Source organism: Cornus florida, unplaced genomic scaffold (assembly GCF_030987335.1).
Source record: "Cornus florida cultivar Cherokee Brave unplaced genomic scaffold, ASM3098733v1 CherokeeBrave_3.0.0_Hap2_Chr10, whole genome shotgun sequence".
Taxonomy (NCBI): Eukaryota; Viridiplantae; Streptophyta; class Magnoliopsida; order Cornales; family Cornaceae; genus Cornus; species Cornus florida.
The window spans coordinates 108,194,912-108,221,084 of record NW_026775580.1 but is presented as its reverse complement, the minus strand read 5'-3'; the positions used below and the strand labels follow the sequence as shown (position 1 = coordinate 108,221,084).

Here is a 26,173-nt window from a genome sequence, read left to right as displayed (position 1 = left end):
TTGCACATGTTGCTTCCCAGCAATGTGTTTGATAACAGCAACACCTGAATTGTAGATGCGTGCAATTGCTTAAACTTTTAGGGGAATTTTATTTTATTTTATTTTATTTTATTACATGATTATCAAGCTCATCGTTTATTACACTTACAAAAACTGCAATATAGATGAAATGGTGGTTTTTTTTTTTTTTTTTTTTTTTTTTTTTTTTTTTTTTTTTCAGTACATTCGAGAAGTTGAATGCTTTACGAATTAGATTGTTGAATAATGTACGAAGAAATTGAAACATAATTCAATATTGTTGATTTGACATTTCATGTAATCAATATATAGTTTTTATGAGTCAGGTAATTAAGATGTTTGCTAGTAAAATAGTCCAGTTACATACATGACATTGCAAGCAACACCTTATTATGCATTATGAGATTGGATTCAACGCTTTATATGCGTAACATTAATGGTTTGATTGGTTCACTTATCGTTTATATGAGGATTAAAGTAAAAATTAATATGATAATAGCATCTTTAATAAATACGTGAAGTATAAATATAAAATTATTTTACTTTATTTTATGAATGTTAAAATTTTATAAATATCTATATTGATGCATTTACTCAATAAACTAAATATATATTTAACTTAACATGTAATAAGGATTGTAATATCTGATGAAAGAAGAAGGGTTCAAATTGGTGTGTGATAAGGAAAGTGAAAAAAAAAAAAAACAAAGAAAAAAAAAGAGAGGAGAATATTGTAATATCGATGAAACGAGGAGGGTTCCCCCCTAATTTGTGTGAAGAGTCGGCTTCCCCTTGTTTAGACCCGGCTCCATGGTTGGGTTGAACCTGCTCTCCAATTTTGAGAGCAGGCTCTCTTGTTTGATGCATATTGGAGGTGGTTTGGGCAATGTTTGGATAATTTTGATTTCCTGAACTAGTTTGGAATATTAATGGGGGTTTTAAATATTATTTTTATGGTGTATTAAAACCCTAAAATGCGTAATTTTCAATTATATGTTAACTGTTTAAGTAGTATAAAAGGTTAAACAAGTTTGCATGCTGTTAACGGATATAAGGGATTTAAATTGCTTCACTTTATTTTAGCAATTAAATGGATTGTAATATGATTTTTAAATCTGTATTGGATGCATAATAGGGTCATCTACTTATTAGATTTTATTATGCTTATTTTGGATTTTAATTGATTAACCATTAAATTATGTTTTGTCAATTACGTGGATGTTCCGGAATGTATGCACCGGTATGGGACGGTGGCATACTAGGGACAGATTAGTTTAAAATACTAAGTCTTACCTACTCTGGAATAAGGGAATAGATTATAAAAAAATAAATCCTATTTATGTTTACGTCAGATCAGCTGCACAAGCTGAATGACTAACTGGATTACTTGCTATATATGTTTAAGTCAGATCAGCAAAACAAGTTGAATGACCAACTGGATTTCTTATGGATGGATAGGATAGGACTTTTATATATATGATTATGGTACCACGATATGAGCTTGAGTCTCAGGATCGATGGTTAGGGAGCGTATATACATTGGGATGCATAACTGGCTATGATAGGTAGTAGTGTACCCTGTAGGTTTAGGTACACATGCCCACTTTAGGTGCGATTTGCATGTTGCCTCTATTCAGGATGAAACCTCTTTGTAGTTCAGTGAGGTCCCTTAGTGTGGATATATATATTTATGAACTAGATAGTTATTATTGAGTTATCTAAGATGTATCTGCATATCGGGTCTCTATTTAGATTGTAGTTAGAATAGAACTTGTTCGTGAGCCTGACCCACTTTTATTTTTTAGGTATCGGACGGTTCCAGTCTTAGAACTTGTTCGTGCTGAGTAGAGATGGTCATTCAATCTTCCGACGACGTAGGGTTTCTCTTTATGGTTTAACTTTAGATTTTTTTTCATTTGGTTACTTTTCAGTTTGGGATTTGTTAGGGGTCCACTAAATGGATTCTCAAGTTGTTCATTTATTGGAAAATATTAAAGATTTATTTGGAGGTTTATCTAATTAAAATTTTAAAGGTTATACTTTAGAATTCTTCAGCCTTTATTGTTTTATTTCTTAATTCATTTTGTAATCTGTGTTCATTTAAATATTAATTGTTTGGTATCACTCCGATCTATACTCGGACTTGATCACCCGTGGCTCTAGAATCGAGTTGGTATCACAGTATTTGGCCATCTGTTAGAAGTGTCCTACATTAGATTCGGATGGAAAGTGAAATGGAGTATACATTCGTCGGTATGTAGCACTATCCAAAAATTTAACGACATGTTTGGGAAGTGTTATGATATTGTTTTTCTGATATTGGTATCCAAATTTGGGCCCACATCATGTTTGAGACGGTTGATACTGGTTTGGAATAGTTCATAACATATAAAATTTTTTGACCCAAACCCATATCACCAAATTAGTAGTATGGTGTATTTTGGTAGGATGAACTAAAGCAAAATTTTGAATTTTTGAAAACAAAATTTTGTTACCAATCATGGTTCCGATTTCTACCCAAAATACAAATATAACAAAACGGTTGTTTTGGTATTGACTAAAAACATATCGCATGTCAAACGGATCCTAAACTTTTTAGTTAGAGGGCAATCAATTGGTATCAGAGTCGGACCTATTTCTTGATATGGCATCACACCAAACGTCTGAGCTGAAGATATCCGAATCCACCATTCGATGGCCTGATTGCAACGAGTGCATCCTGAGTTTGGGTGGGGGAGACCCATTACACCATCCCATCATATCATGCTCATTAGTAAGAGCACCCGGCCAATCACTTATTTTTGTGGTAAAAAAAAAATAACATATTACGGTATTAGTGATTTAGTAACCCTATCCTCCACCCAAAAGTACAGGTTAATTTCTCACCAACGAGGAGATAACTTTTGTTGAGGGTGAAATCCGCACGGTCCGATTCGACACTGTTTACCTGCAAAGGAAAGAGGAGAAATTGATGAACCTTGACAATACCGGTGTGGTGCCTGCCAAGAGCTCTTCGAAGATTAAGTTAGTCACCGGAGGTCTAAAAAAGAAGGCAGGTCTTTAATAATAGTTTTTTTGCCGTACCTTATTCCCGAGTCGTCGTCCTATTTATCGTGGCTTCCCTTATTCTCGATAAGGGAATTTCATCATCTTTATCCCATGGAGGTCTTATCCCATGGAGATCTTATCCTTGATAAGATTTGTCATTATTTTAATCCATGGAAATCGTTACCTCTAATAATGAAATATTATCATTAATCACCGAAGAGGTCTGGCGGCTGGTCAAAGTAGGTTAGGTTTATTTTTCCTTATCAGTTTAAAATAGACCTACCTTGACCTAATGATAAAAGACAACTAAATGTTGACCAGACCTCTTCTACTTTTGAGCGATAATATTTCGTTATCAAATATAACGATTTCACTGGATAAGAATGATGATATTTCTTATCCAGGATAATGAAAGACGACGTGGTTTAACAGGGTAAGGATAATCTTAGCACGAGGAAGTCAAAAGGGTTAAATCATATCCCTACAAATATGGTAACGAAAAAATCTCTTCTGATATTGCACAGGCAGATTTCCTCTGATCCCGCAAATATACCGAGGGAGAGCGACTATAAAAAGGAAATCCTATCGGGCAATAAAGGTATGAGAAAAAACCCCCAAACAGAATATACATAATTATTATGTGATACGATTACAAGTACTAACTTGATCGTTGGAGGGTTCTCGGCCGGCACCCCACCGGTGCCATTCGAGGTGACGTCCCTTTGTTTTGCAGGTAAATGCCGTCATTCCGAGTCGTGAGGATTTTCGCATCAACAGCTGGCGCCGTCTGTGGGAACAATTAGTTCTCTGAAGAAATAATTATCCCAACGCGACATGGCTCGGACGGCAAGACGAAAGTTTCCGATCATGGAAATCATCCCAAAGTCATCAGTTGACAACGAGTTTCCATGTTCTTATATAAGGACGGGACTCTACATCTTGATTACCCGTCCATCATACTGGGGGCAAAATAGTGGGTTGCGTGATGCCACCCAGTGTACGATGATAATAATCAAAATTTGGCATGTCGACCCAGGCCGTCCAATATGGTGTTTTCCATCTAGCAATGATTGGTCCTCCACTACTGAGGTTTGGTCGTGTAAGACCAGACTCCATCTCATATCGGGCAGTAGCCAATTACCAAGGCCTAATCATTGAAGACTAAGACCTGGTCCTTCTGCATCTACAGAAATGGGTAGATTTCCACCCATCAAGAAGATTACCACCAACAAGGGGGTCTCTACCTATTAGTAAAGCCTTTACTACTAAGGATGTCTCTTGCAACAGAGTCTCATTACTCCGTCTGTTCGTGCAATCAGGGTGGCCTTCTACACCCAAGAATGTATCGAGGCATTCAGGTCCAAGGAGTTCAATGTCCCTCAAGATCCAATAAAGTCTGTATTCCCAAGGAGGTTCTTAAGTTAAGGGCGATCATTGGACCCAACGAGGTACTGGCCACCAGACCGTCATCTGGTACTGGCCACCAGATCGTCATCTGTTAGCCGTTGGATACCACGCCCCTATCCACCAAGCATCAAGCTAGTCGCTGGACACTAAGCCTCCACCTACCAGACGACAGTCGTCATCTCTCTTCCCTTGCAGGAATTTTCTATCGACTTCAGATTATGCAGAATTTTGGATTGACAATCTATTGCAGGTTAATTTTCAGTAATTCTTTCTAACACAATTTAATATTTTTAGACAACTGTAAATTGTTGCAGCACCAGACACCCCGTCTGTTGTATAAACGTCCATAAAATGGGTCATCACCCGTGATCCCAGCATCGAGGATAGAATAGTGGATCACACGATATCAATCGTCAATCTACATATGATGACAAGGTTTAGAAGATTGACATACCTTGGTGCATCGAGCTAGTTGGGTTTTTAGTCTCTTTCCTTTAGCGACCCCTCGGGGGCACTAGTTGTCCAAGACCGGTGCTTGATCCTCCGAAACCATAAACTGGTAAGTCTCTACACACCTGGAAGGGTACAACCCTTGGTTATCATAGATCAAGGCTTGGTTATCCAAAACCAAGGCCTAGTCAACCAAGATTGAAAATTGATTGCCCAAAGTCTACAAAGGCTCGGTCGTTCAAGATCAGTGCCCGGTCACCCCAAGTCTGGTCATCAGAGATCAAGACTTAACCTACAAAGGTCAGGTCAAAAAAAGATCATTCCCCTCACGTGTTATACCTAAGTGGTAGTTAATTCCCTTACTAAAGGGACGAGCTGAGTTAAGCTCGTAAAACCTAATTCCCTTACTAAAGGGACGAGCTGAGTGAAGTTTGTAAAATTTATTCCCTTGCTAAAGGGACGGGCTGAATGAATCCCGTAATCAATATCCCCGTACTATAAGGGATAGTAAATAAATGTCCTGTATTACAAGGATCGAGGCTGAATGAATCTCGTAATTAATATCCCTGTACTATAAGGGATAGTAAATAAAAATTCCTTACTAAAATGACGAGCTAAGTAAAGCTCGTAAAATTTAATTCCCTTATTAAAGGAGTGACGACCTGAGTGAAGCTCGTCCAATTTATTCCCTTACCAAGGGAAGAGTACCCAAGGGTATCAAAAAGAATACCCAGGGACAGAGTACCTAAGGGTATTAAGAATAGTACCCGCGAAGAGATTGCCCAAAGATACTAAGAATAGTACCCGAGGGAAGAGTTCCCAGGGCAAGAAAAAAAAAAATAATAATAATAATAATCTTCTAGTGTTCACATGAATAGTACCCGTGGGGTACTGTTCCTAGGGTCAAAAATATATATATTTTACATTCCCAAAGTTAGACAAGCAAGCTTAAGAATGGGGGGCAACTGATAGGGAAAAATAGACCTACCTTGACCTAACGATAAAAGGCAACTAAATGTTGACCAGACCTCTTCTACTTTTGAGTGATAATATTTCGTTATCAAATATAACGATTTCACTGGATGAGAATGATGATATTTCTTATCCAGGATAATGAAAGACGACGTAGTTCAACAGGGTAAGGATAATCCTAGCATAAGGAAGTCAAAAGGGTTAAATCATATTGCTACAAATATGGCAACGAATAGATCTATTCTGATCTTGCACAGGCGGATTTCCTCTGATCCCGCAAATAAACCGAGGGAGAGCGACTATAAGAAGGAACCGAGCAATAAAGGTATGAGAAAAAACCCCTAAACAGAATATACATAATTATTATATGATACGATTACAAATACTAACTTGATCGTCGGAGGGTTTTCAGTCGGCACCCCACCGGTGCCATTTGAGGTGACATCCCTTTGTTTTGCAGGTAAATGCCGTCGTTCCGAGTCGTGAGGATTTCCGCATCAACAACTTTCACTTTCCATTTTTATTTTTATTTTTATTTTTATTTTTCTAAACTAAAAAGGCCTTTGTAGCCATAAACCAATGACCCTATTATATAAAAAATGTTTTGACACTACACAGGAAAACGATCGAAGTTCATGAACATTGTAAAACGTGACCAAATAAATTAAGTGAGACCAGCCCTATTCAAACTCGATGAAACAAATTTACCTAAAAATTTAAACTATTAAATAATACTACATATTTAATAATTGATACCTAATCATTTTTATATCTTAATGAGATGATTTAAACTCGCAACGTCCTCGTTACTTAAGATCTGAATTTGATTTTAAAATCAACTGAAATGGATAGGCCTTCCTCAATTTTTTCATAAAACAATCAACTGAAATGGATAGGCCTTCCTCATTTTTTTTTTTCATAAAATCTTAAATTATTAGATAATTTTGCATACCTAACTATTTATACCTGATTATTATTCATGGGACAAACTCTCCCTGGAACTCTCGTCCTCTTCAACTTTAGTCTCAGTTTTGTTCTGTTCCGCGGATAACATATGGTTTTGAGCTGGGCCACACGGCTTGATTAAGTTGGTTTTCTCTTTCTCTCTCATCTCTCCCCCATTCACACGTATTGCATCAGTGGCAGATCAAGACTCAATAATCGCATTACGACAAACTTTATCTGTCTATAGAATCTATATCTATCTCTTCTGTATCTATTAGGGGTGATCACGGATCGGATTGGTTCGGTTTGGGGTAAAGTTCAATCCGAACCGATCTTCACGGATTGGAGAAATTTGAAACCGAACCAATCCGTGGGGACCTTCAATCCGAACCAAACCGATCCGTGAAATAACGGATCGGATCGGATCGGTTTGGACGGATTGGACTTTTCAAATAGCCCAATAAAATTAGACTTTGGCCCATTAAAATCTCAGACTAGTAATTAAAACGTAAATCATATACCAGGTAATATGCTAACCGTAATAGCAATAAAATTTGTAAGTCATATAACAAATAACAGCAATAGATTTGTAAATTATATACATAATAATAGGCAATATAAATTATCCAAATAGAATAATGAATAAAAAAAATAAAAATACAGTAAGTATATTCAATATTGTATATATATAGTCATATATATATATAATATATTAATATATTATTTAGGCAACGGTTCGGATCGGTTCGGATTGATTTTTTTAAGACTTAATCCGTTAATCAAACCGCGAATAGCGGATTGTTATTTTTCTAAACCATCACCGAACCATGAGATTTGAAAATCGAACCAAACTACACGAATCGGATTAATTCGGACCGAATTGACGGATTGACAAACTATTTGCTCACCCCTAGTATCTATATAGCAGTAACTAACTTTTTCTTGATAAGTACACAGTAGTATTTTGAACTTCTTAGTGGCTGTGAATTACGTGGCATTTGCTACTGTACTAATATTTCTGTTCCACATGGTGACTCACATCAAAGGCGATAATTAAAGTGAAACACAGGAAGTATATTTTTGTAATTTGCATCAAGTGGGCCCTATTGAAAAGAGGAAATACACATTGACGACTCTGGATTTTGTTGCCGATTGACATGAACGAGGCAACAACGGACCCTTTTAGCTCTTTCGTGCACATTCAGATACAGAAACCCTAGATTTATTGTAAATTAACAGTTGGGATTCACGCTTCTCCTTTTTCTTCCCTCCTTTTTCTTCTTCTTCTAATTGATTTTTAATTTTTTTAAATGAATAGTTATAACACGGGGTTGCTATGGCATGTAACCATAATGTCTACCTCTTTCTTGATTGCTTACAACATATATTTCATTGAAATTGGACAAACATTTAGATTAATGCAATTGGGTTGTTGCATTTGCCAGTTTGGAACCCCTAACAAGTGTTTTCAGACTCAAATTGTGATTGCAAAAAAGCTGGACAAGGACTTGTGTGGTTCTGATTTTTCATGCTTCAGCTCTTCCTAGTACTATTTATTAACATTGGATTGATTTATTATTATTATTGTGGGGGTGGAATTTGATTAAGACCCATATTTGGGGCAGTGGTGAATAATTTTTTTACTTGTTTGTTTCAAGCAAGTTAAAAATGGTGGCAAGCTTCAATTGAAAGGTGTTTTGGGTGAACTTACCGGTGGACCTTTAAGGCTTTAAGTGCGAATTCAGTTTGGCATAGAAAAAGACATGCATCTAAAGTTTTTACCTATTCTTACCTGTCGGCATTGAAGAACTGTGTCTCATTTATTGGACGCAATAATTGTTCCTATTCCTAGTGAAGTGGCATGATGAATTAATTTCAGCTAAAAGTTGATGGCTCTGGATGAAAATTTCCCACTGGAATGATTGTTCAACGACTTCTCTAAGAAGAAGTTATTATTTTAGGCAGATTAATTTTTGCCAAAATGGTGTAATAACTAATATCTGTAAAGAAATTATTCTGGATACAGAGATAGAAGACTGAAACGGGTATAAAGATTCAATCTTTGGATGACATAAAATCAAATTCCCATGAATAGAAATTATGTTCTGGGTAAGCAAATCAGTTGCTGCATTTTAGAATTCTCTGTATTTTGATGTACTCCAGAGAGGGAGGGGTAGGTATTTAGTGTTTGAGTGATGTTGGTGCTAGAAAATGTTTGCAGGACCATGTGAATGTATGTGCTGAGCGTGTTTTGTCTTGGCCAAAATGGAAATGAGAAAAATCCAAACGGTGTCTGACAGATTTACTTACAAAGTTGAGAAGGGAGATTAAGTGTTGTGAGACTCATGGGACACTTTCTTCTGTTGTTGTTTAGTTAGGGGCCTTCTAATTTTTGGCTGTAGCGGGGCATGTGGGTCTCTTTAAAGCTCAGGAACAAGCTGTCCAATCCGTTCTTTTGAGGGGAACATTGAAGCAACCCGCTACTTAACTTGTGTTTTGCCGCGAGTTCCTGAAATTCTATAATTTTGTGATTTGTGTTTGAAGGTATGTTCCAATTTCTATGGTGCTTTACAAGTCAGAGTAGCATAGAGGCATAGACACTGAACTGTCTTATCAACTGCATTATCATTTTTCTGGTTATTGTCTTTTCAGTCTCTCTCATGTTGCTGTTACTTTCCTTCTTTCTATTGCATGTGTGATGTAGCTTTTAGTTGCTTCCACAATTGACGACTTGGTCTCTCACTTGTTCTGATATCATTTCTTTACTATTTTATCTAGATGGTTACAACTCCTGAACATAGGGCTTATGCGTGCAGGATCCGTTATTCACCTAAGACTGTTGTTTGCACCTTCTATGATTAAGAGTCTTTAAATTTATTTTATGTGGCTGATTTCAGTGATGGAGTGGAACTTGAAAACTCACTCAGAGTGGGATTTGGAGAATCTAGCAATCTTTAGTGGCAAGGCAATTGAAGTTCCCGAAAAGGTTCGACTTCCCATCCATGAGAGTGGAGGAGATGTAGGAGTTGACGGTGGATCTATATCTTCATCTGGAGGCACCGGTTTCTCTGGTTTTGGTTTGGGACATGGCTTTTCATCCAAGAGTTCCATCTCAGCTTCTGCAGATTCTTCATCTAAAGAGGGAATAAAGACATTTGGAACTGTGGATGATTTGCCTAAAGATTTTAATGAGAAGGAAGAGCTTGCAAGGGTGAGCCATGGTGGGAGTTCTGCTAGACTGGGGGCTTCTATTGGGTCCCGTGAACCAATGGGTTGTTTGAAGCTTGGTAAGCGGACATGCTTAGATGATACATGTGCTGCTAGCACTGCCAAGGCCACTTCTTTTTCTGTGACCACATCATCTGCTACAACAAACAGATCTAGGGTGACTTATCAGAGTACAAAGACCCCATGCTGCCAAGTTGAAGGATGTAATCTCGAGCTCAAGTCAGCTAAAGATTACCATCGCCGACATAGAATCTGTGAAAGCCATTCCAAAAGCCCAAGGGTCATAGTAGCTGGGATGGTGCGCCGGTTTTGCCAGCAGTGCAGCAGGCAAGTTTTTTTTTTATATTGATCTCAGTCAATTAAGGAGGAGCATAATTATGAAAATACCTTGCTGGCAATTTGTTTTGTAAACTATCACAATTGTGATTGCGTTCTGTTAAACATTCCTTTACTTTTGTGTTTTATGCATTCAACATTTGCATCAAGTGTCTATCCTTGGGCAGTGGTTTTAAGGATGTTGGCATGACAACTACTTGTTTAACATTTTGAAAGGTTCCATGACTTGTCGGAGTTTGATGATAAGAAGCGAAGCTGTCGTAAGCGCCTCTATGATCACAATGCACGGCGCCGCAGACCACAGCCAGACAAAATTCAATCTACCTCTTTAAGATTGTCTTCATCATTATATGGTGAGTGAATATTGAGCCATCTTTCATCAAGGTCTCTATTAGGATTCAATATTTTTATTAATCATCAGTCATTGTCTTATATCTTATATTAGCTAATTTTTTTGGAGAAATGGGTTTGAGGTAAGTTCAATCATTGTATGATTACTTACCAAAGATGTGTGGCTGTAAAATTTTTTCCTCTTGTAGCTTCTTTTCTAGCATATGGGTTGTTTCATGTCTTTTTAACTCAATTCTGTGATAATCTCTTTCAATAACCAATTATACTGGCGTGGTTGGTTTTATACATATTCATGGATATCGTCCACTCCTCTTTTTGGATCTGAACAGATGGGAGGCAGCAAATGGATCTTCTGTTGAACAGGGTCCCAATCCAAGTTTCAAACCCAACATCGCAAAGTGCTTGCAACTTTAACGTTACGCATGCCAGAGATTCTTTGATTAGGATTGCAAAAGCTGGGGTCATTAATAAGCAGCTGGATCTGTCCAGTGATGAGATGCCCATTGCCCCTTCTGTGCTCCGTCTTGACTCAGATGGTGCCTCGTGTTTACAAGAGACAACACATCGAGTCCTTAATCATGGTATGCTTCCTTTTCTCAAGTAGAAGGGTATTGATCCATTAAGGCTGTGTTCTTATCGCATAATTGAGATATCACGTGATCTAAAAATATTGAGATTCTGAAATTCAAGATTTCAGACAAAGTGGTTCACAAATTGCCACCTTTTGAACCAAAAAATTCCAAAACAAATTCAATAGAATTGAAAATGCCATGCCCACTATAAAAAAAAGTAGTCCTAAAGGGATAATAGATGAAGAAGTAAGGTGTTTTAGAATGCAAATGCTCTTTCTTAGGTCTTCATAGACATTGTTGGGCCCATTCTTTAATATGAGTTCTGGTTTTAGGAGGTCTTGTTTTAGGGTCTTCACATATGTATTGGTTTCCCGCCTTTGTTTCTGCAAATCTGGACCAGTTTCCACTTTGAAATGTTTAGTCTGTCTATCTGCCTTCTCTACATGAGGGAGAGGGTTGCACATGAGGAAGAGTGTGAGAGTTTGATATACATTGTTTGGCTCATTCCTTAGTAATTTAAACTTTTGGGTCAATTGGCAGTCTGTCGACAAATCTGACCCCATCAATAAATTGGATGTTTTTGATAGTTGGGTTAAGTTTTGTTACTCAAAGAAGCTGCAGGTCTATCAAGGAATGGAGACTCCCAAAAGCCTGCACCTTCATTGTAATTACTCCGTTCCCTCTCTCTCTCCCCCCTCTTCCATGCATCTTGTTGCATCTAAATTATCCAGAAAGATTTCTTGTGGGTTCTATTTTCTTGGCATGAACATCAGCATTTGCAAAGAATTTGGTTGAGGTTTGGGGACCTCCTACATCACTGATTGCATTTTCGGAGTATTGCCCCAATAAAATGATGAATGTTTGAACAAGTTAAAAGGTATAATTGTGTCATCCGGTCTTGCAATGTCTCCGTTAAAAGAGGTGATTTGTATTTGTTGGGAAACATCACTGGGGATAAGTTGCAGAATTTTTTTTCCCGAGAGAAAAAAGCAAATATTTATCACTGTTTCATTATGCTCGATTTAAAGAGTTTTAGATCACAGCATCCTAGGATTCTTTAAACCAAGGTTGTTCTGAATAAATTTTAAAATCCCACATGATGCTTGATCATAGAATAATTTGACATACTTGGGATCCAGTTCTAAAGAATGCTAGGAAATTTCTGAACCCCATAATTTTGATTTCACACCATCAATTCCTGCCAGAAAAGCATAACCTAAAAAGAATTTTTTGCAAAATGACATAATAGTATTTAGGCATTGTACAAATCAAGTGTGCTACTGTATAAAAAAAAATACTGGGATAGCTATTCTAAAACTTAGAAATCATCTCCCAGACCAAACAAATTATAATCCAATGTTTACATATACATTTGTCTAGTTGGTTCATTATTCTTTGCTATTCTTTCTTTGAATTCCTTTATTGCTATGCCTCTGGTGTTAGGTAACCTTTAGTTCTGGCCGGACACCTTTAATCATGCTGCCAATCCGCCATTAATACGATACTGTGCAATATCATTTCCGCCTCAATGTTGGTGTTCCTGTAACAGTCATTCTGCCACAGTGACCTCCTACTACCATTTCTTAATAACAATTTTAAGTCTGCATTCATGATATTAAGACATAGCCCTCTTTAGAAATTGCTCGTATAAAGTAGTTTGAAGACTGCAAAATAAAAGAAATTGGATGCTAGAAGGTTGTGGTCATAATAACTTCAAACCAGGACTTTGAACTTCCTACTTTTGGAAGAAGGAAAGAGGGTAAATAAACTGTACCTTTTTTTCAACTCCAATTATCCAAGAATACCTTGCACTCTGAGACATAGAACATTAGTTGACCCTTGCTGCCCTCAAATTGGAACTGGATCTGATATAATGTAAATAGAAACTATAATACTGAGATTAGAGAAGACAGTTGAGAGACGACAGTTGTCAATATAAATTCTAAGCCTATATTTATCAATTTCTTAATTTAAGAGTTCACATAACACTACTTGACAAGTCCTATAATTATTAAGGCACTCATATTTATAAAGAGAGGAGTCCTATATCTATTAATGCTTGTGTTTGGGTAACATTGTGCATCTGATCTGGAGAATCAAAGGTTAACATATAGGCTTAACTTGGCTCTTCAGCAATATGGTTTTCCATTATTGTCGCCTGGTGAACCCTATAAAATGAATATGGAGATTCTTAGGCCCAAGTCTTGTGTCTTCTCTTGACTGAAGTAGTATCTATACCTTTACTACTTGTTGGAAGGAGCTTCAAACAAATTAAAAGGCAGAAGAAAAATTTGTCTTCATTTCAACAGTTAGATTGAAAATTTCTTCAATTATTTATAACTGAAGGATACCTACTTATTTTATGAATGAGAACTGATTAATGGTGTGCTCTTCCTCCCCCCTCCTCCAAACCCAAGGGTTACTGTTACTAGTTTACCTGGCAATTTTTTACAGGTTTCGAGGCATCTGCCATTACTTCTAACTTAAATATAGCACCAGATGTTCGTCGTGCTCTCTCTCTTCTGTCAACTAATTCTTGGGGTTTAAATGAGCCTGGACCAACTTCTTTGGAGAAGCTCATGCATGCAAACCAAATTGGTGTGGCCCAGCCAGTGATGCATGCAGAACTGAGAAATGGGGAAATTGCTTCATCAGAATATGAGCAGGTGGAACAAACACCTTCCCAATCCAGAGTGCACTCGGTGGACCTTCATAATAATGGGAGCAGCCAATTCCAAGAGTTTCAGTTGTTCAAAGCACCATATGAGTCTAGCTGCTTTTATCCCAGTAGAATCAACTGATAAATCAGAACCAAACTAGACCTGCCAGAGGTAAAATAAGTTTCATGCTAAGGTCAGTGGCCCCCCTCCATCTTTGTTGAATTTTATGAACTTCACAATGTCAAAAGTACCTGTATACACTGATCTATTAGCCTTACTTCAACAGTAGATAATGCATTGATATCTGAGTCCTTTGCAGCTGTTACATTTTCTGTAGAGATGTTTCTAAGTTACCCTGGACTGTCTCGGGGTGAAGTTTCATGTGACTAACATGTTTGGTATCACTGCATATATAATATATTTGTTGCTAAATGGAAGTCATAATCGTCCGAGTTTGTATTTTTCTGAATCTAGAGAACAATGCTGGGTACCACCAAAGAAATCCATAGGAAAAATGGTTATGGTTATGTTGATAGTCCTCTGTTAGAATCTGGTGTTTGTATGAGGCAATATCTATGGAACAACATCTTCTTATTTTCTCTGGTAAAATATAGCCATGCAATTCAAACTTAATGTAAGAAGGCAAAAAAAAAAAAATTTGTGAGAGGCAATGTGATGTGGTTTTGATGTGTCTTTTTCCTCATATACAAATGACATAAGTTTTCATTCATACTGCAAAATTTGGCTTTTGTATATATTTTTATAAGTAGTTGTGACTTGTCAATCTATGAAGTTGGAATGAAAATTTGATGGACACAATTTGGACATTTTAGGAAAATGTGAGAAATTTATGAAAATAAAATTATTAATGATATCTGGTTGAATATTTTGGGGTTGAGAAAAAGGACATTTATACACACTTCAAAATGAAAGAATTACCAAAAAATGCATATAGAAATAAACTGGACTATTTTAGAAAGCAAAATTGCTTGCTGACATGCATATAAATTTTGGTTTCGTTAGTAACTTATGAAAAGCTCATTTACAAAAATATAATTATGAGCAACATAATTTGCTGACGATTTCAAAATATTGTTGGATTTTCTCAGATTAGATATGTTCTTTTACCCTTACGGATATCTTTGCCAATCTAGTAGATGCTTTGGCCCTCATACGATAGAAAATTTTGGAGGAGATTAAACCCTTTTTTATTTAAAAAATATATATGTTTTTCCTCTGTCCTCATTCCCTCCTATATATGCATGGAATATCTCTCAAATATCTCAGACACGTTTAGTCTTTTGTTGCTTACTCTCTTGCACCCCACTTTGTGAATATAGGAGACATGCAAATTGTGTTTTTTCTTACACTTTTGGACTGGCGCACAGATGTTGTATGCTAAACTAGGGCGCTAATAGGCATGGTGTGATATGATTATAAAATGCTAATGTGAATCATTTTCTTTCGAATCACAGGGCCAAACCTGAGACATGTGACATTAAGTGATTTAGGCATCAAATGAGGAAACATATACAGACAACATTGTCACATTGATAATGTTGACATATCAATTATTAATAGTGAGAGCGTCCCATGGAACTGTTTCTTCAGCATCCTGAAAGCGATTTGATTGCGTTGGAAATCAAAGTTACTTTGGTTTGCTGCTCAAAGCAACAGAAGTACTTCTAAAATTCTAACCAAGCACGGTATCTTGGCTGAGGAAATCTTCACTGAGTGTTGCCTTGAATATTTTCATAATAGATGCATTTATTTTTCTTCTGTAAAATGATACCTCTGGTGTAAAGATTGCCGTTTGTTAGCTGATCGATACCATTAGGCTACAACTTAATGACTGGTGCATAGTTCTGATTATGAGCCCCTGTGCTTGTGGCATTCCCATTCACTTTCTGTCACTTTGGCACGCTTCAAGACTATCTTGAAATACAATACTTTGAAGCTGAAAGGAATGATATGCTACCTACACCTAACTTATGAAGAGTGAATGGAATTCAACAAACACCCCTGTATCTATAGTAGCCATCTCTCTTGACAAGTGAGCAGTTCCTACTGATCTGATATATTGCTATCTATTCACAGGATCTCAATGCAGTTTTGGCCTAGTTGGCAACTTATTATCTAACCAGAGACCGGGAAGGACATGCATGTTTCAGATTCTGATGGTCAGCTGTTTTCAATTTTTTCCATAAAAACAATGCTGGTACATCAACTTCAAGTGTTTATTGCAGTAGAACATCATGTTGCAATATAATAAAACGTTTGAAAATTTTCGTTTGTGCTATCCGAACTCACCATTATTATGAATTCACAGAAGCTATTGTTTCCTTTTGAACTGCTCAAGGAATTTTTAGAATATTGCATGACCAGTCCGTCTCTTGTTGCTGACAAAATCAACCTGTAGTTATTGTTCCAAGTCCGGGGCCATATTTTTAATGATCTTGTTAGATGATATTTATATGATTTTGCATGAAGAGACTGATATTTGGATGTTCTGTGCACTTGTTACCTGTAGGAAATTTTTTTTTTATTTTTTATTTTATTTATAAATGAACAATTGATTTTTTGATTGGAAAACACACGCAAGGAAAAATGTAGCTATTGAATGAATTTAGTGGATTTTTATGGCTTGTGTTGCATGATTGGATTCGTTGAACCTGCCGGACTAGTGCGCTTCATCTTGCTGCCACCGTTCCATCCCGTGTGCTCCAATTAACGGGGCATGATATGGTCAGCGATGAATTTTCGACTTTTTAGCAAAATTTGAACTGTAAATATCTTTGATCATGAAAGAAGCAGCATAAAGGGAGAGTTATTTGTATTTTTAATTCTATTGTCTTAATGGTTGTTGTCATTGGCAACAAAAGAAAAAAAAATGGAAGACTTTCAAGGCTTTTGGTCACTTTAAAGCATACATAAACAAAAGGGTTTTAACTTGCGAGGTACATAATTTTTAAAATTTTTGTATGTATAAAAATGATTTGGGAACATAATACTACCATGGTCTGTGAAATGGATGCTCTTGGATGGTATGCATCTCATATAGTTTTCCATTTTTCTTTTTCCTTTTTTTGAGGCCAAAAAGTTCTTAACATTCCACTAGAAATCTTAGCCGTTGATTATAACATTTATTTATGCAACTTTGGCTTTATTTTACACAAGTGATGGTTGGTCATAGATTGTTAGATAACCAAATCAAATCCTAATCTCATAGATACACTTGTCGAGTTGTGCGTAAGAGAATGAAAATTATTGTTACAAATGAATGAGCTCGATGGAGCAAAATGAGACCCCGCTATTTTTTTATATAGCATAATCTATAATTTCAACATTTTTTAAAAAAACTTTACACATTTATTCAAACCAATATGGTAATCTAAAATATTTTATCCTAATGAATATTTCATACTACCACATAAATTTATAATACTTTTAAGTTGTGTTCAACTGTATGAAATTGGAGCCTAAAATTAAAATTGGTGAAATTGAAGAAAAATTTGGTTCAATTTTGTGAGTTGTTTTTTTTCTAATTTCAAAAATTTCAATTCCACCAATTCCAAAACTCCAATTCTATGCGACTGAATACTGCATTAGTTACAAATGACACAAATACATGAATCCTAGTGTACAAAATTTTAATTACATAAATGTTTTGCCCATACCATGGAAGACTTTAGTATTGGAATCAAATTATTAACTTCTAAAAATCAAATGAGAACCACTTTGATGAGTATGACATAATTACATTAGTCCTTATAATTAGAGTATACAATTAAGTATAATTGGTAAATTCTTTGAAAACTTCACTCTCAATTATAATTCTAATTTACAAATACGTGATGTAGTTCGAACGGTAGAATGCAAATTTTACAGTCTAATGGTATATCTTTCAATGTTTGAGCTCCAGCGTGGACAAAAAAGGTGTCTGCAAGTAAGAATGTGTGTTTCTTACCATTAAAAATAAAAAAAAATGCGGATTTTAAAATGAGATTCCTAATTATTTCAGAATAGATGAAATTAGACAAAAGAATTTCAAATTTCAAAATATATAGTGTCTTGAAATTTCAAATATTAATTGAATTTCATGAAATTTCAAATCTGTTAAAGTATATATTTTTTGTTTATCCAATTTCACCCTTATTTTGGTATGTTGAATTAGCTCCAAGTCTAACTTAGTGATATCTCTTTTACTTTTTAAAGGAGATGGTGAGAATTTCATGGTGTCTGAGTTTATTGCTAATGAAAAGAAAAAAAAAAAAATTGTTTAAAAAAAAAAAAAATAATAATTCCAAATTAATTCCGGAATTTATAGCACAAGCCAGATAAAAACCTCACCATTTAAAAACAAGGTTCTTGCTGTAGTTTATATATACATACACGCGCGCCGCTCACACACATGTTATACATCTTTACATGTGTCCATATACGACCTAAAACCCCTCTCTCATTATATGTGAATAATACACACCAAACTTAAAACCTTTCTTCACAGGATTTAATTTATTCTTTCGTTTCTCTGTTTTCGTATCGAATATATTAGAATAGGGTTAGATTGTATCGAAGTTTTGATCCATGGAAGAGGCGAGCCAACATGGACAAGTCACCGCAACCTCATCTGGTGGTATATATTCTGTTCGTTCTTCTGATCTTGATTCATATGTGTGTGTATGTATATGTATATGTGACGTTCTTGGTTGGAATTATTATTTTTGATGGGTTTGTTTAATCGCTTGTAATGGGAGCTCTGTTCATAGAGGTTCATTAACGAAGCAATATTGAAGCTTAAGCACCTATGTATGAATATTGTAACACACTAGTCACGCTCTCTTAAACAACACTACCTGAAGTTATCTAGTGCTTGGGATTTCGCGAGTTCGATCGCTTTACCATACTCTCTGCAAATTTTTATTAGGGTTTATAAAATTGGAAATTTTGCTACTTTTATTTATTATTATTTTATTATTATATATTGGGTGGTAGAGTTGGGTTAAATTTAGTCTAAATTGGCTTAGAGAAAATTGCCTAATACTTCCCACATTTTGTTTTTATATAAAAAAAATTGTGATTGTTAATTTCCACATCCTAATAGTGCCCACCATTTGTTTATGTGTATACGCAACTCTCTCTCAATTCATGCCTTTATGGTCACGATTAGGGTTGTGAGGGCTTTGTGTTTGTGAATCTTTGTTGGTGCATATGCATTAATAAGTAGCTTCCTTGGCTAATTGCTTGTATTGAGCTTGCTTTCATGTGCATCTTACCAAGTAACTGGTCATTTTGACACTGGATGCAGATGGGAGGACTGTTGATTCAGATAACTTGACAGAAAAGGTACTTGGTGCTAGTACACCATGTTAGATTAATTACTTTATTTATACATTTTGGTTTATCTAAGTAATATGTTCCATTAATCAACATTTTTTATTTATTATCAGCCACTTCCGCCTGAAGTTGACAGGATTGTTTCTGCAAATCCTTCTCTGGATGCTGCCGTCGCAGGACCTTCAAGTCATGTCGCAAATGAGCCTGAATCCTCCAATACAGATGGAATCACCAAAGCTGCGTACCCTCCAAGTGCCCACTCGCGGGAACAATCTTTATATTATGGAGGTTAGTTCCTTGTTAACTTGCTTCTTTTACTGATAACAGAAGCTGTGAATTCAGTTTCCTTGCCGGAAGGAATTAGGCCATGATTTTGATGGAATATAGGAATATAGATTTTGATGGAATATAGAATAAACAAAACTGTTAAGAGTCATGATTCCCTTTTAATATTGACCCTTTAATAAATGATTTTATGATTGAGATACAAAAATTGGACTCACCTGATATATTATTTGAGCAGTTAATTCATAGTTATTATTGTGATTTTCTATGTTCTGTTGCTTCTTACAACAGTTATACAGAAATTGTAGTAATAGGTTATATCATTTCCTCTTGGCTTCAGGTTATGACAACAGCACTGGTAACTGGGATGAATATCCTCACTATGTTAATGCAAACAGCTTGCAGGTTGTACCCCCGGTGAGGATAAATCTCTTTCCTTTGCACTTCTCTCATTCACCTTCAAATGTAACTCATCTGATGTTTCTTTCTTGTTTGACCCAACTTCGGCAATGGACAATGATAATCCATCTCTTGTCTTTCATTCCGGTTATGGCTTCGATACTTAAGTGGCATACGGACAATTTTCCCCAATAGCTAGTCCTCTGTCCCCAATAATGGTAGATGGCCAGCTATACGCTCCACATCAATTCCCGGTGTCTCCACCTTATTATCCACAGCAATTTTCTCCAACTTTGCCGCATGTTAGTCCAACACATCCAATTTCGCAAACTGAGCTGATGACACCAGGAAGTGGTGGCAAAGAGGGTGTTGGTGACAATATGGTCTTTGGTCCTGGATCAGGTTACTTTGTACATTTTGGATCTTTTGATGGAGGAGACTTTTCTGGCAATGGTTATAGCCCTGGCTTCTACAATTTCGAGGGGGAGTTTGGAACTGGCGAAGTATTACCAAATCAATCAAATCTTTCACGCAAAGGCAGTTATTTTTCCCCATTGACATCAGCACCAGCTTATGCCCAATCAATTGGCGTATTGGGGTCATATGGCCACAACGTTGGACAGGTTTGTTTATTTTTAATATTGAACGTGCCTTTCTTGTAGCTAAGTACTGTTCCTTGGTACCAATGGACCATTAGCCCAATGGTAAATTTTGCTTGTTAATCAAAACTTTATGAATCTTAAAAATAATGCGCGACTAGTGTCAAGTTGCCCATTATTTTTGGGGTTAAAATGAATGTATTTTCAAGTTGTTGGGAGTTTGTAGCTTAAATGTTGAATTTACCATGATATCACCCACTTTTATAGTAGATGGTAGATATTTTCTTTCTTTCTTTCTTTTTTTTTTTTCTTTTGTTCACATGGTGCTCTCAGACCTCTTAGAGAACTCCACAGTCCGCTATCGGGCACATGCAGTTTCCTGTCCCACATGCACCAAGCAATTACAGGAAAATTCATGGGGTGGCCCCAGGCTTTCTAGTAGATGCTGGTCAATGTGACAATAGGCCTTTCGGTTCTGTTTTCTACCAAATTAGATTCGGTTGCATGATACCATGGATCTTGGTTTCTCATACTTCAGTAAGTGATTTAACTGGCCCTAGTTAATCATGATAAGACATTTTAGGGTTAATGGATATTGGTACCTTTTGCATTGTATAGTACAAATTTAGTCGAAACCTTTAAAGCCAAAATAACCAAACCATCCTCTTTGGTTCTTGTTTACTTCTTGTAGTTGAATTAGCTAATACTTATTTTTACCTTTTTCCTTTCCTAAACTGCTGTGATTATTAACTGAGTTTACTGTTAATTGATAATAAACTTGCGTTTTGCACTGGGGGATGGCCATCATATTCAATAACTTGTCAGATGAGTTTTGAATTTTGGAAGCCATGTAATTGTATCCTTGCATTGAACTGAATGCCTCCGGGCACACTGACATAGCAATCCCTTTGGGTGTTATTTTTATTTCGAAATGATATTACCTTCCACTTTTCTAGGCTATGGAGCTTTTGAACAGTTAGCTGAGTTTTCATTTTGGAAATCCTGTAAACTCATTACCTCTGGGCTCTAGACACTGACTTATGAATTAATTGCAGATTTCTCAAGAACATAGACCATTTCATGGATTTGGATTGTCATCAAGTTCCTCCACTAGACACTATCAACATGGTGGCTCATATCAGAGCTCAAACTATGGTGGTGCATCCATTTCTCACTGGGGGGCTAATCATGGCAACCGACTCACTCTTGACAAAGGCGGAAGACGAGAAAGGGACCGTGATTCAATTTGCCTTTTTACTAATTCATAAGGTATCTCTAGTGATCATAATCGCGGACCTAGGGCTTCAAAGCCAAAGGGCAAGAACACTTCTGAAGAGAGCTCATTATCCGTTTTTAACAGAGATAGTGCGTCTACCTCTGGGGTTCATTTTGATCTGTACAACCATCCAGATTTTGTCATAAATTACGAGAATGCGAAGTTTTTCATCATCAAGTCTTTCAGCGAAGACAATGTTCACAAAAGTATTAAATACAGCATTTGGGCTAGCACAACACTTGGAAACAGAAAGTTAGATGCTGCTTATCGTGAAGCAAAGGGGATGAAGGGTCATTGTCCAGTCCTTCTCTTCTTTTCTGTACGTTACGTGAATTCTGAAACTCACAATTTCTTTGCCCTACTTGTCATAGCTGTTGGAACAACTTGGATGACTTGGGATTTATTAAAACTATTCTAAGCAATCAGATTCTTATCGGATGAAAAAAGATAAAAACAAAGGAGGCTATAAATTGTAGTTGTTGGATAGAATACCTGCTAAGTAGGGGACCTAGGGGATATGAGAATGCTTTTTGTTGGCAGCATTTTAGAATTTTTTTGGTCTGTGAAATAGCTATCATATATATATATATATATTTTTCATAATTAGCTATCATATGTGGTTGTTGCATATTCTAATGTATTTCTTTCTATTCTTTTAAGCTTGACGTATTGCAATAGTGGATCACTTTTACTAGTTCCTATCTTTTGGAAGCTGCTACTCCATGTTCTTGAAGCAACAGCTCTTGCCACATCAGTCATTGCACAAGCATGTTATCACTAACATTGAAGTTGATTGATGCATGAGCTAATGACTTTCTGATGTGCGAAGCACCTGCTTTACAAGATGGGATTGGTGGTGTGCAGGCCTTCACACTAGAAGCAAGCTTCTTGTTAGTAGCCTAACATAAATCTGTTAATACCTGTCATTATGTCAGGTGTATAATAACTCTACTATCCCTTGTCGTGTCCACATAGTTGTCCATCTTTGGTTGGTTGGCTAGGTTTTTGTGTTGTGTTTAAGCATTGCTCCGAATTTGTTACGAACACACTTAGTCAGTTGGTCTTATCAACAGTTGCTTCTCAAGAAATATAATAATAATAAAGTAAGAACGCAGGGTTAATAGACTTTTGTTGAGCTCTCTTCTGCTTTGCTATTGATATATCTTTGCATAGTTAGGGTGAAAAAACAGAGTTAATATTCTTTCCAGCCCAGTACAGATACAAATGAAACAATCATAGACTTTTCTTCAAAACTGGTAGGTACACATTAGAAATCCAATTCACTTATGACTGATTTCAATTTTTTTTTCATCGGTCTCTTTTCTGCTCTATTACAATTCTTTTGGTTAATTAGCACTCTTAAGTGTTGTTCTTTGGAACTATTTGTAGGTCAATGCAAGTGGACAGTTCTGTGGGGTAGCTGAAATGGTTGGACCTGTAGATTTTGAGAATGATGCAGACTACTGGCAGCAGGATAGGTGGACTGGGCAGTTCCCTGTACAGTGGCATATTATGAAAGATGTCCCTAATAGTCGGTTCCGCCACATACTACTTGGAAATAATGACAACAAGCCTGTTACTCACAGCCGAGATGCTCAAGAGGTAAACATCTCTCTCTCACTCTCTCGTGTTGTTGATCCTGATTATTGTTAGCCAGATCAGCTGATTGGGTATTGTCAGTAACACGGTCCATTTTTAGTAGATGGTTATTTCAATGCCTTCTCGTTTTGTCCACCTTATTAGATTTATCCTTTTAGATTGTTGTGAGGCTTGGTTAGTTGCTTCAGGTTAGGAATGGCCCATGCATATAGTGATTTAAAATCCGTACTCTGTTTTTCGTTCCCCCTTTGTGGTTACACTAGGTGTTATTGATCCATCTTAAGTTGAGCTAATCCCTGAGCCACATGCATTATGTAAGCGTGGGCAGTGTTGAACTATGATATTTGGTTCCTTACTCGCACAAGTTGCAGGTCAACCCAATATATAAAACCTTTAACTTGATGCTAACTCAACCAAGCTTCCTGACTCAAGCCCAACCTGCTCTCAACTTCTTAACTTGGGTTGGGAAATTGTGCTAAAACTTGTATTGAACTTAGTTAACCTCAGATTGGGTTACCCTCACTTATAATAGGTTCTAAAACTGAATTAATATATAAAAAATTATTACTGAACTCTCAAGAAATTAGTACTTTTAAATGATTCCTATACAAGAAATCAAAATATAAAGATACCGAAACTGAAAAAAGGTTGGTCAATATTATAAATTATATATATACCAAGTTGCATCCCCTAGTTTCTTAGTCGTTAGCTCGGCCGATTCACCTATCACTGAAGGTTGACCTATTTTTTTCAGTGTCCATTCTTCTGTACTAGCTAGACATCACTAGATTCGTGTCAAATTCCAACAGTATACGAGTCCATTTAGTTGTATCATCATTAATACAACCCAACTCAGGGAATCTTTTGTTTGGACTATTAGGATCAGCACTTGGCAGCATAATGTTCCCCATGAACCCCCTTTGTTTATGGTCAAATTATATATTAAAACCATATGCCAACCTGTGATTTCATCTCAATTCATGTGTTTTTTTGGTCTTCCACACATCCTTGTAGCACCTTTTAGTTTTGATCAATAATATTGTTAAGCTTGTGCTGATGCTGGCTCATCAAGTTTCATCAGATATATGGAATATATTGGCAGACCAACCCACCTATCCTACCCCAACTCATATCTATCCCCTTTTAATCTGTTTCCGCTTTGTCTTGAAAGTACATTCAAGTGCCATCATGATAAATTCTGCTTGTCTGTCATTGTTCTCCTAATTGTGACTCGATGTAACTTAGTTTTTGTCTTATTTTCTTCCCTAAACTTGGAAAATTTCACCCAGCTTTCTCTCTTTTGGCTATATTTTTCAGGTGAAACTGGAACAGGGCATTGAGATGTTGAAGATTTTTAAGAATTATGATGCAGATACGTGCATCCTGGATGATTTTAACTTTTACGATGAGCGAGAGAAAGCCTTGCAGAAAAGGAAGGCTAGACAGCGAGAAGGTTCAACCAAGAATGCTTCACTTGCCCTTGTTGATGCCTCAATAAATCAACTTTCTGATAATTTTGCTGGAGCTCTTCAGTTGGAAAATGGGAAGGAAGTTCCCATAATAGAATAGAGTATTGGCCACTAAAATGGGTATGTGGAAGGAATATAACTGTAGCATTGACTCGCACATAAGAGTTAGGTATAAGTAATCTGGGTTCTGGTGTTGTTTTAACTGGACACATTGCCGAAGGCAAATTTTTGAGGTGGTATTTCAGAATTTCAGTCATCTCCAACGGTTTTAAAAAAGTCGTCTTTACTTTTTTAGGGTCTTTTAATTTGTAAACTGTTCAGAGTAGTTGGGTGGTAATTTGGGCATTCTTAGTTGAGACAGACAGGGAAGCTGTGGTACACTACTTGTTCCCTTTTGGTTTATCTTTTAATTGGTTTCCTTGGTGGAAGGTGGTGTCAGGCATATGGAGGAAATTGAAGTGGGATTGTTCGTCATCGGAGCAATCTGTTCTTGTGTGGTTGACTCCATGCTGGTTGTAATTTTAGATTTTTGTTGATAGTACAGAGCAATTATTGCAAGCTGCTGCGAAAAGGAAATTGTAAAATTACCCAATTTGGGTGGTCACTGAAGTAAATGCAGCAACGGCAATTTTACAGAAATTGAACAGAGCATTTCCCATATTATTATTATTATTATTATTATTATTAGTTATATACTTTTTGCTGATCTTGAGAATGATCATTGTTATTATGCTCATGTATGTTTTACATCTTTTGGAATTAACTAATCCCAAGAGGGTTCTGTAGTACATTTTCAATGCAGGCACTCATTTTTTTGGACAGGATCTAATATTTTCCTGGCATCATCTTATGGAAAGTCAGGATAAAGAGGGAAGGATGATTGAATCTTGTCCTTCACTGCACTGCTATGTTATGGGCTACATGTTGGCATCTGCTAGAGTGTAGGTGAGCAAAGATTTGATGCGGTGATAGTGGTAAGTTCTATCTTGTTCAAGATGGTTTTGATCATACTTCCTTTAAAAGTCTTATATAACAAAATGGTTGCTTTTTCTCAAAACGAGACAGGCAAGAAGAGGTAGATTTATCTCAATATTGCATTGTTGCATCGAACTTGAACTTGGACTATTATTTGAATTTTGTTCTGAATTCAGCTTTAAACAATGAATATGTAAATGCTTATTTCAGGACATTCTTCATGCTGCATTTTCTGTCTTCACAGTGT

General features: G+C 36.4%; 2 protein-coding genes and 1 pseudogene across 2 annotated transcripts; all 3 read left to right on the top strand.

Annotated features, from left to right (window-relative positions):
• The first annotated feature begins 9,514 nt into the window (after positions 1 to 9,514).
• On the top strand, positions 9,515 to 16,476 carry LOC132276908 (squamosa promoter-binding-like protein 12; annotated as a pseudogene).
• Positions 16,477 to 18,239: 1,763 nt separating this feature from the next.
• On the top strand, positions 18,240 to 20,203 carry LOC132276907 (uncharacterized). The gene is made up of 4 exons (XM_059778549.1): positions 18,240 to 18,623; positions 19,296 to 19,333; positions 19,438 to 19,612; positions 19,950 to 20,203. Exons 1-4 carry the CDS (start codon positions 18,575 to 18,577, stop codon positions 20,201 to 20,203), a joined length of 516 nt encoding a protein of 171 aa, XP_059634532.1. The 5' UTR covers positions 18,240 to 18,574.
• A 19-nt stretch (positions 20,204 to 20,222) lies between these two features.
• On the top strand, positions 20,223 to 25,660 carry LOC132276906 (YTH domain-containing protein ECT2). The gene is given in 4 exon segments (XM_059778548.1): positions 20,223 to 20,631; positions 21,663 to 22,202; positions 23,273 to 23,485; positions 24,800 to 25,660. Coding segments are annotated over 4 exon segments (1,413 nt in total). The 5' UTR covers position 20,223; the 3' UTR covers positions 25,052 to 25,660.
• Positions 25,661 to 26,173: the final 513 nt, after the last annotated feature.

Bases quoted from the DNA above. Each gene is read 5' to 3' on its own strand.
- LOC132276907 (XM_059778549.1), top strand. From the start codon at position 18,575: ATGGAAGAGGCGAGCCAACATGGACAAGTCACCGCAACCTCATCTGGT. The intron at 19,334-19,437 runs GTACTTGGTGCT...ATTTATTATCAG, and splicing joins CAGATAACTTGACAGAAAAG to CCACTTCCGCCTGAAGTTGA. The intron at 19,613-19,949 runs GTTAGTTCCTTG...TCTTGGCTTCAG, and splicing joins ACAATCTTTATATTATGGAG to GTTATGACAACAGCACTGGT.